Source organism: Bison bison, unplaced genomic scaffold (assembly GCF_000754665.1).
Source record: "Bison bison bison isolate TAMUID 2011002044 unplaced genomic scaffold, Bison_UMD1.0 scf7180017864516, whole genome shotgun sequence".
NCBI classification, from domain to species: Eukaryota; Metazoa; Chordata; class Mammalia; order Artiodactyla; family Bovidae; genus Bison; species Bison bison.
The window spans coordinates 6,482,657-6,492,972 of NW_011495069.1; the positions used below are offsets into that span (position 1 = coordinate 6,482,657).

The 10,316-nt window shown below is 44.6% G+C and overlaps 1 protein-coding gene across 1 annotated transcript in view; it reads right to left on the bottom strand.

The window, feature by feature from the left end:
* Window positions 1-10,316, bottom strand: part of CNR2 (cannabinoid receptor 2 (macrophage)) — a 37,166-nt gene that overhangs the window by 14,936 nt on the left and 11,914 nt on the right. The window contains exon 2 of the mRNA XM_010830244.1: window positions 6,622-6,766. Coding sequence (XP_010828546.1) covers window positions 6,622-6,624 — 3 coding nt within the window. The 5' untranslated portion in view covers window positions 6,625-6,766. The remainder of the gene's footprint in view (window positions 1-6,621; window positions 6,767-10,316) is intronic.

A 10,316-nucleotide genomic window follows, 5' to 3' on the forward strand; every position in this document is an offset into this window, starting at 1 on the left:
AGGGAGATGTCTGTGCTATAATTCAAAGTGAATGCTGTATTTTCATACCTGATAAATCTTTTAATGTAACACATTTGATGACCCAAATGAAAAATCAGACTTCTGCTTTAAAAGACCCATTCTGTAGTCTTGACGATCTTAAAAAAAAAAAGAAACTGGTTTGGTGTGGGAGGCTCATGGCTAAAATATTTACTTTTAATTCCACTAATGTTTTTAACTATACCATTTATATTTTGCTTGTTTCACAAGATTATTCTTTCTTGTATTACCAAGTGTATGACTGAGCTTCCAACGAAAATGATGACTAGACTTGAAGCAGTTGATTAAATGTATAGTTCGATGTATGATCAATGATGGTGATAGTGTAACTCTAGGTATGAAAAGATGCAATGAGAGGAAATAGTTTCCTGGACCATAACTAGAAGAAAGGTGTCCAGAGATCTTTGACTATTAAGATTTAATCCAGTAACAGCACATTGAGTGTCTTATCAACAAACACCTTCAGAACTGGGAACGAGCCTTCCTAGCAACCCGGGACAAAATGGTCATGAAATGCCCCCCAAAGTTTGGTCAGATTGATGACCACAAGGGGGCCAGGTCAACTACAAATTGTCACTTACCAAGAGCATTGCCAATGAATGGACAACAAAGGCATTTTCCACCTGCTTCTATGGAGATTGAACCCCCTGCTGCTATAGCTATTGACCTTCACCAACCCCTGAGGGAGTTCAGGGTGGAATGAGGCACTCTGCTCCAGGGAATCTGGTGGGACAGGTCTTAATTTTATCAATACTTGTATCTCCTCATATCCAGAGAAGCACTAAATCCCTTTATGGTGACATCAGATCCTCATGACTAACAAAAAACCTTTGTTAGCACTCAACCTAAATTGAGTGCTTCATGGTATTGAGCTCCCCCTTCACCAAAACCTTGTATATTGACTTTCCCCCACTGCTGCTTTGGAGCAGATTCTCAGAGCTATCTGAGATGCTGCCTCCTGGGCTGCAATCCTCATTTCCCCACAAATAAAACTTCACTTGCAACTCTCAAGTTGTACATCTTTTTTTTAGTCGACAAGCTAAACATCCAACTCATGAAATTAGACAAACAGCAACAGCAAAAATACAGAGAAGGCGGAAGGCAAAAATAATAAGAGCAGAAACTGATGACATGGTAAAACAACTGAAAATAAGATGCTCTGACCAAGACCGAAACTAGTTCTTTGAGAACATCATAAAACAGACAGACCTCAGGTAAGATTCCTCAAGATAAAGAAGAGAGCCTCCAAATAAGAAAAATATCAGGCATGAAAGAAAACGGTCAATTATCCTTTGAAAAGATGTTTAACCTCAATAGCATCCACAGAAAGGCAAGTTTCACTACCATCAGATCAGCCAAAAAATGAACCTGACACCCTGTGTATTGGAGAGGTGTGGAGGGCAAATGTTCAGTGCTGTGATGGGGGTGTGAGTTGGCACAAACACTGGTGAGCAGTTTCCCCAAATCTAATGAAGCTAAAGACAGCCACTGCCCTGGAATGCACCAGTTCCGCGCCTGAAAATGTTCAAGGATGTTAGTTTCAGCATTTTTGAAATAGCAAAAAACCACCACCAACCACAAAAGTCCAACTGGAAAATGCATAGATAAGTTATAGTACATGCCTACAAAGAACTGCATAAAGCAGTAAAAAATGAACTAGAACTAAACTCATCAACAGGGGTAAATCTTACCAACACAACGTGGAGCCAGAAGTCCAATCCCTTAGGAGAATGTAGAAGTCTTATAAAGCAGATAAAGGGAGCTGGAAGATAATGGCAGAGGAACTAGAGAAGTAGGAGGGAGGGCAGATTTTTTCCAGACTAGATTAGAAATCAATACCTTGCCTGAGGCAAAGCGAAAAAGCTGTTCCTCTCTGTAGATGTCTTGTGTATTCTTTACTGGCTGTTTTTCGGTCTCGAAACATTAAATAGTAAAACACTAAAAAGTAGTTACTATTGAAAAGTGGAAAAATAGCTACATTGAAACACAATAGTATTTTATAAAGTTTAAATATTTTACTTAATATTCAAAACAGGATTTATTATAGTTTTCTGGCACTCATTTAAATTTTGTTCCCCCAGTGAGACCCTACGTCTGGTCCTGTTAGAGGTTCTCAGGGGGTGGGAGGTGGGACGAGAGATGTCTGTGGCTTTCTGAGCAGTGGTTTCCTGGTGTGTCTGAGTGGGAAGACCTTAACCGCATTTTCATATCTTCACTCACAATAACCTCCAGGGTAGGTATGCTTATGCTCAGTTTGTAGAGGAAGAAGACTTAGGAATGATAAACTCTTTGGGCAACCTGGACTCAATTTCCTTATTTATAAAATGCAAATAATGGTAACCTCATTATATTTAGTGAATTAATACATAAAATAGGGGACTTTGCTTGTGACCCAGTGCTTAAGAATCTGCCTTGCAATGCAGGGGACGCAGGTTTGATTCCTGCCGAGGGGCAACTAAACCTGTGCTGCAATGAAAGATCCTGTGTGCTGAAACTAAGACCCACTGCAGGCTAGTAAATAAATCTTTTTTAAAAATACTTAGAAGTAGAAGAAGTATAGAAGAGATCTCTATACTTTATTGAGCTGTTCCTAACTTAGAACCTGCTCAGGATGACCTAGTTATTTAAGCGTGAGAATTGGGGTTCACAGACTCAATGAACATGAGTTTGAGCAGACTCCAGGAGATGGTGATGGACAGGGAAGCCTGGCGTACTGCAGTCCATGGGATCGCCAAGAGTCAGAACTGTGGTACAAGTCCAGCTCTGTCTACACCGGTACCCTAAGTGTGGTTAATCTGAATGGAGATGTGCTTTGAGTGTAAAATACACACCAGATTTCAAAGACCGTATGGAAGAAAGACAGAAACATAGCTCATTAGTAATTTTTTAATACTAATTACCCAAGATGATAAATTGGGCTAAATAAAAACATTTACTTTGCCTGTTTCTTTCTATTTACTTAGTTTTTCCTGTGGCTACTAGAACATTTAAAATGACAAGTGGCTCATGGGACAGTGCTAGCCCCCCCCAACGTGCTGTACTTCTGGTGACAGCAGAGTCAGAAGTATTCAATTGCAGCCGCCACTGGCAGCCCCAGTTGGACTCAACTGTTTGCCTAACCATTCCTCAAATAGTTCTGCTCCAAACTCACACCCCATGCTTTGGAGTCTTAATCTCTGGCCCTTCAGGGAGGTCCCTAGTTCTGCTTTCTACCCACCTTTGCCCCAGAGGTTCCTTTCCCGGTTCATCTTCCTTCTGGACTCATCTTTTATCTTGTGCAGTCTTCCTCGAACCACAGTCAGACACCACTTTCCCAGACTTACTCTGTGTATATTATAACCTGCTCTGATTAGTCTTTTCTGCAGCCATATTAATAACTGCACCAACCAACATGCTATGCAATTTAACTTCTACAAAATATTTTTTCTCAGCTACCATCTAATGTAATCCATGCAACCTCTGATAGAAGAACTGTGGTTATTGTTATTGTACAGATAATGGAGGCTCAGAGATGTTACTTGAAGGAGGACACACAGTTTGTCAAGGTCAGAGACTGAGCCTTCATTATTTCTGGGTCTTCGGTGCCTTGCACAATGCCTGCTACATGGTCGATGCTCAAAAACTTCTTTTTTTTTTTTCAAAATCTTCTTAATGAATGCAACCCATTTGGGTGGAAAGCGGCTGTCTCCAATGCAGTAGATCCCAAGTAATGTTAGGGGAAGCACACTGATTGAAACCGCCCACCCTGGGTAGGCACCACAGTGACCATTTGCATGAATTGTTTTATGACAGGAGATCCTGATAAGGAATATGGAGCTAATAAGCCACCACCAACAGGAAGAGTTCGGGAAAGGTCGAAAGGAGACACCGTGTGTCCATACACTTCCCAGAATCCCTCTCGCTAGCATCCGTCTTGGCTGAGCAATGCGTGTGCCACCAGGAAAGACTCTGAATTAGAATGATTGGCCAAAGACCACCTGGAAACTAATCCCATCACCATAAAATCCGAGACTGTGAGCCACGAGGCAGAGCAGTTCTCCTGGGTTCCCTTACCCTCCTGCTCTCCTCCTGGGTGCCCTTTCCCCATAAAATCTCTTGCTTTGTCAGCACATGTGTCTCCTCAGACAATGCATTTCCGAGTGTTAGACAAGAGCCCAGTTTCAGGCCCTGGAAGGAGTCCCCTTTCCTACAACAGTAAGAGTGTGAAGGGAAAGGGGATCACGTTGGGTAGGTTCTAATCCTAGCTCGGTGATCTTATTCAAGGTCCTAATGCCTCCGTTTTCCCATTTCTCATCTGTAAAATGCGTTTTTGTGAGGATTTAAGTAAATTAATAAAACATATGGAAGTGCTTATTATTATTATCTTCAAATGGGATAATTCAACCTGCTTGGTGAACTTGTTAAGAATAATGTGCCTGGTGCATTGTAAGAGCTTAATGAGTGGCAGCTCTTATAATCCAGTGTTTGGGTTTGGTTTATTTTTTTTTTTAATTTTTTAGTGAGCAGAATGCTTTTTACCCTCAAAGAAACCTGTATTCATAAGTCAGGTAAAAGCCGAATTCATGTTACCTATGTCTGCTCTTCCAGGCAGCCCGGATTCCTCTTTGGAGCCCTCAGGCTCCAAGGAACAGATAGAAAATCTCACATTTAATACACCGCTATCGTTTTACCATCAAGGAAACTGTCTAAGGCTGGGGATATAGTTTTCTAAGTCAGACAAGGCAGCACCAAAATGGGATCTAGACTGCATATCTGCATCCCCCAAGCCACAATCAAAACCCTCGTGCTGTGCACGTAGATGTGACCCTACCTGGAAAAGCTGGAGAGGAGTGCTTCCCTGAGACTGACACCCTTTGCTGAATGTTGCCAAGGCCACCCCTGAGTGAGACCGGAAATGGTGCCAGCCGAGTTCTCAGCCCTGGGTTGAATGAGTGAGGACACGTGTAAGCCTTTATCAGCTCCCACACCCCTGTTCTGGCACTGATGGGTGCTTCCTCCCTGCGCCCCTGCAGCTCCAGTCCCATTTCCCTCCAACTCTCTTCCCCTATTTCCCTTAGAAAACATCCCCCTCGCCCCCATTAAAGAATGGCTTACCCCACGCAGAGTCCAGCCTAGAAGGGGGATGCTCGGATGGTGGTGGCCAGCATCGGTGCCTCACTCAGGCTTGGCGTGACCACCAACCTATGGTTATTGTCCAAATTAAGTAAGGGCAGGAAATGCAGACTTCTAGATGGAGGACCCAACAAGAAAACATCCGACAACAGGATGCACAGAGCCACAGGAAACCCAGTTCCCTGTCAGCCTTTCCTCTGGCAGATAGAAATCTCTTTTGGAGTCAGAGCTTCTGGCTTCTAGACAAGCCTTCCTCCAGGGCGAAGACTGGTCTGAAAGCCCCAAACAGAGAGAGACACTCGGTGCTTTGCTGCGCCGGCCACTGTTCCAGTTCCACCTCTGCCATGGCTGGTCATGTGACTTTGGGCAAGTCCCTTCAACTTCCTGAGCCCCTCTTCTCATTTGTGAAATGACAATGACAAAACCTGTCCCATTCTCCTTGGGAAAACCAAACTGGCTGACCACCGCTCCCCCACCCCTACCCCTCCCATGGCTTTTTAACCATGTCCATGGGGAGGCTATGATGGGGTACCAGTCCTTTCAAAGTTAGCAGAGGCTTCACGTCTGTGTGTTTGTTAGGGGGAGGAAAGGGTTCTTCTTCTTCTTCTTTTTTTAATCAGTTGTGTCAATGGAGTTCCAAATATTAGGTTTTGGTTTTCAAAACCATTTTGTGACCTGACTTTGTACACATGTAATATTAAAAGAGAAACCACCTGATGTATGGCAGAAACCAACATAATATTGTAATTATCCTTCTATTAAAAATAATAGAGGGGAAAAAAAATTCAGTGGGAGGGAGAGAAACAACCAACCAAGTGCTTTTCCCACCAAAGAAAAATGCCAAAGCCCCCAAACTACATGACTCTCTTTCCCCAGAGAGCACGTCCACTCTGCAGTGGGTGTGCAGGACCTGGAGTTCTGACTCCTGCCGAGTGTCTGGGAAAAAAGCCTTGAGAGCCAGGAAGCTGCTCAGAAAAGAATCACCTGGGGTTTTTTCTGACCTGAACTGAAAGTGCGAAGTGAAAGAGCATCACAGTCCCAGCTAGCTCCTCTGTACTGCTGTGCTGAAAGCCCAAAGGCACTGGGGTCACAGGTGAGTGAGCCGGCCCTGGCCTTTTGATGGTGGCTGCCACCCCTGCAGTGAGAAGCTGAGATTGTAGACTGGCAGCAATCTTTTTTTTTTTTTTAGTGTCAGACCATACTCCACGGCATGTGGGACCTTGGTTCCTTGACCAAGGATTGAACCCACACTCCCTGCGTTGGGAGGCAGAGACTTAACCACTGGCCCACTGGGGAAGTCCAGGAGCCATAATTTTTTATCTCTGACTGGGAATGGGGAGGCCTGGGTTCCAGTCCCTGTTCTGCTACTGAGTGACTTTGGGCAGGTCCTTTCTCCTATCTGGGTCTTTTCTCATCTTCAAAGCAAGTAGATTGCTGGGTCACTTCTTCGGTCTCCTCTGGGAAACTCACCATGTTGGATCCCAGTATCACACAGGCTTGGCAACCAGACCTCTCTGGATTCAGCCAGCCCTGGATTCAATTCCTGCTCTGTACCTTGTGGGCTGTGTGATGCTGGGCAAGTTACTTCACCTTCCTGAGCCTCTGCTTCATTCACCTGTAAACCAGGAGAAACACTACCCATGTCACACCATCGTGCAATCAAATAATAGAAATTTACAAAATGTACGGTGGCTTACAGTATGTGTCCAATGAAAGGCAGGAAATAATAGAGTTAGTTTATAGAATTCTTACAGGATTCTGGGCTTGTTCCACTTTTGTCTGAGAACTTAGGCATCTAGAAAGTTCTTCAGGACTTCCCTGATGGTTCAGTGGCTAAGAATCTGCCTGCCAATGCAGGGGACACGGGTTCAATCCCCAGTCCAGGAAGATCCCACATGTTGTGGGGCAGCTAAGCCCGTGAGCCACAACTACTGAGCCCACGCTCTAGAGCCCATGCTCCGCAAAAAGAGAAGTCACCACCACAATGAGAACCCTGAGCCCTGCGACAAAGAGTAGCCCCTGCTCGCTGCAACTAGAAAAAGCCCACGAGCAGCAACGAAGTGCAGCCAAAAATAAATAAATAAATAAAATTTAAAAGAGAAAATAAAGTTTTTCATTCATCCTTAGGGGACACTTTTTTTTTTTGGAAAAAAAAGCCCCCAAACCAACCTTGTTTGAGCTGCATAAATAATCCATTACTAATAGATCAGAGTTAGGCTCTCCACTTGCTTCCCAGCTGGCTGGGCTCTTGGCGCTATACTCAATCATAGGAAGAGTCCTGAGGCCGTCCTTACCCCTTTCTTCTCCTAGTTTCCCTCTGTGCTTGATAGCACTTGGTTGCAATTGCCACAAGTTTCTCTGGAGTTTTGGACTGTGGGCTATATTCCTTTGCCCAAATCTTATTTATTTTATCAGGCTCTATATCAAAAGTCACCTCCTCCAGGAAGCATTCTCTGGTTTCTTCTTACTGCTCCACATGGATGAAACTTATTGAGTCCTACTGCAGGGATCACCGCCTACCTTCCATTATTTGTGCCTATTCCTTGTATTGCTTCCTGGACTGTGAGTTTCTAATTTTGAGAATAGAATCTGGGTCAGGGAGCAGCAGCATCTTTGTATTCTATTCCCCCTTACACCAAAAAGAGTTTGCAGTAGATTCTTGGTGGAGATCTTCTCATGAAGGGCCTGAGCTAAGCAAAGCAGCCCTATGGAGCTGGAACTCAGCCCACATAAGCAAGGCAGTTCGATGGCCCCCAAGCCACTGCTCCACGTTCCAAAGCCACAGCAGATATTGCCCATCGCTCCCAGTCTTCCTGTGCCCTAAGCCTCACTCTCAGCTTCTCACCATAGTGCTTCTGGCCCGCAGATCCAGACTTCCGGAAAGAGGCGGGAACCACAAGCAACAGGTCAAAAGCAGAAAGTTAACTAGAAGGTTGGTAAATGTCCAGGCTCTTTAACCTTATAAACAGACCACCAGGATAGTCATTCCTAAAATGGATTTGGCCGTGGAGGTGGGACGGCATGTGGAGGAAGGAACTTACAATTTCTCCATCAATATGAATCAGAGGAGAAGGTTGTTGATGGGAGTCAGAGTATAGAAACTGCCCTAGGACTCCCCTAGGTCTAAAAATCTGCCTGCCAATGCAGGGGACCTGGGTTCAATCCCTGGTCCGGGAAGATTCCACATGGCCTGGAACAACTAAGCCACAACTACCGAGGCCTGAGTGCTGCAGCTACTAAAGCCTTGCCCGCATGAGCCTGCGCTCTGCAGCAAGAGAGGCCACTGCAACGAGCAACCCCTGCACTGGAATTAGAGAGCAGCCCCCACACGCCGCAAATAGAGAAAGCCCGTCAGAGCAATGAAGACCCAGTGCAGCCAAAAGTAAGTAAGTAAGTAAATAAATATATATATATATATACTTTTTTTTTTTTAAAGAGGAGAGATACAAAGAGCTGCAAAGGGGTTATTTTCCAAGCTGATTTCTCCAGTATATTCCTCCTGGATTTCCAGCCCTTGAGCACAGGGCCCTGGTAAAAAGTAGGCTCTTATGTATCCTAAAGTTAACTTATTGAATGAATGAATGAACGTCTATTAGAAAAAAAGCGGGTTTCTTCAGATTCTCATCTTTCCTTTCCCCTCAGCGGCCAGGAAGCTCCGAGTTGAACGCAATGCAGGCCAGCAGTGCTGGGTCATTCAAGATTGGTTCCTCATTTACTTCTTGGTCCTTTTAGGGGTTTCTGGTGCTTTGCTTCTATTTCCACTGCTCTAATTCATAACACAGGCCACCTCCAGTCCTTTTAGGAAATAATTTGTAATTTACAGAATTGGGGCGAAAGATTATTGAGGTCTCCTTGATAATTCCTTTCTAAATGCCTATTGCTTGTGGAAGAAACCCAGTCCCTATGAGTCTCCCTTGTGGGGCTGAAGGATTCTCTCCCAAGTCCGCTATCTATACACCATTCAACATCCCCACCCAGAGGTCCGCGGAGTTACTTCCTGCTGTCTGGACACTCATTCTCCCTCGATCTTCCTTCCTCATCCATCTGCATCATCTCCAGCCTCTCCTCCCAGGAGGAACTGAGCTACATGAAGCCTGAGGCCTCTTTCCACTGTAGTGAAGGTTAAACGTCAAGACTTTGGAATGAATCATTGTAGGATTCAAATCCCAGCTCTGCCACTGATGGGCTGTGTGACCTTAAGGCAAGTTACTCAAACTCTCTGGGCCTCAGTTTCTTCATCTGAAACTGGGGAAATTAATACCTGCATGCTTTTTTAAAAACTGTTCACAAGTTTATTGCTGAGTTGCAAAAATGTTTCCCCTGTAATATCTGCATGCTTGACGTCCACATGAGATAATTATTTAAAACGAGCAATAGCTTGGCTGCCTAACTGAAAGGTAGAGTTGTGAGTATGATGTAGTAGAAAGAAAAGGATTCCAAGTTAGGAAGCAGATACTCAGGGTTTGAACCTGGCACTGAAAGTGGACGTGTTAGTTGCTCAGTTGTGTCCGAGTCTTTGCAACCCATGGAGTGTAGCCCACCAGGCTCCTCTGTCCATGGAATTCTCCAGACAAGAATACTGGACTGGATTGCCTTGCCCTTCTCCAGGGGATCTTCCCGACCCAGGAATTGAACTCAGGTCTCCTGCATTGCAGGCATTTTCGTTACCATCTGAGCTACCGAAGCTGGCTTTCGGACTGGTTAGTTCTGCGGAGAAGTCACTAACTCTGTGTGGCCCCTGAACTGCCGTATGAAAAGAAGATTGAAGGATAGTAGTGATGAGCCTTTGTATTGTACTACTGCCCTCTCTTTGATATCTCATTTAAACCTGATCTTATTTTCCGAATTTTATAGATAAAGAAATTGGGGTCCAGGGATGCTAAGAGGCTGGCTGGGGGTACAGAAATCTGTGCTTTTATTCATTCCTCTGAAGACCCAGGGTCCTATATTATTGTTTACATTCTTTACAGCTTCCAAACCAGTACTCAGTAAATTAACTAATCTGAAATCTACCCACAGGACAATTTTGTTGAGCCTTTTCAATATCTTCTTTTCAACTACCTTCAGTTCAGTTCAGATCGTGTCCGACTCTTTGCGACCCTATGGACTGCAGCACGCCAGGCCTCCCTGTCCATCACCAACTCCCGGAGCTTGCTCAAACTCAT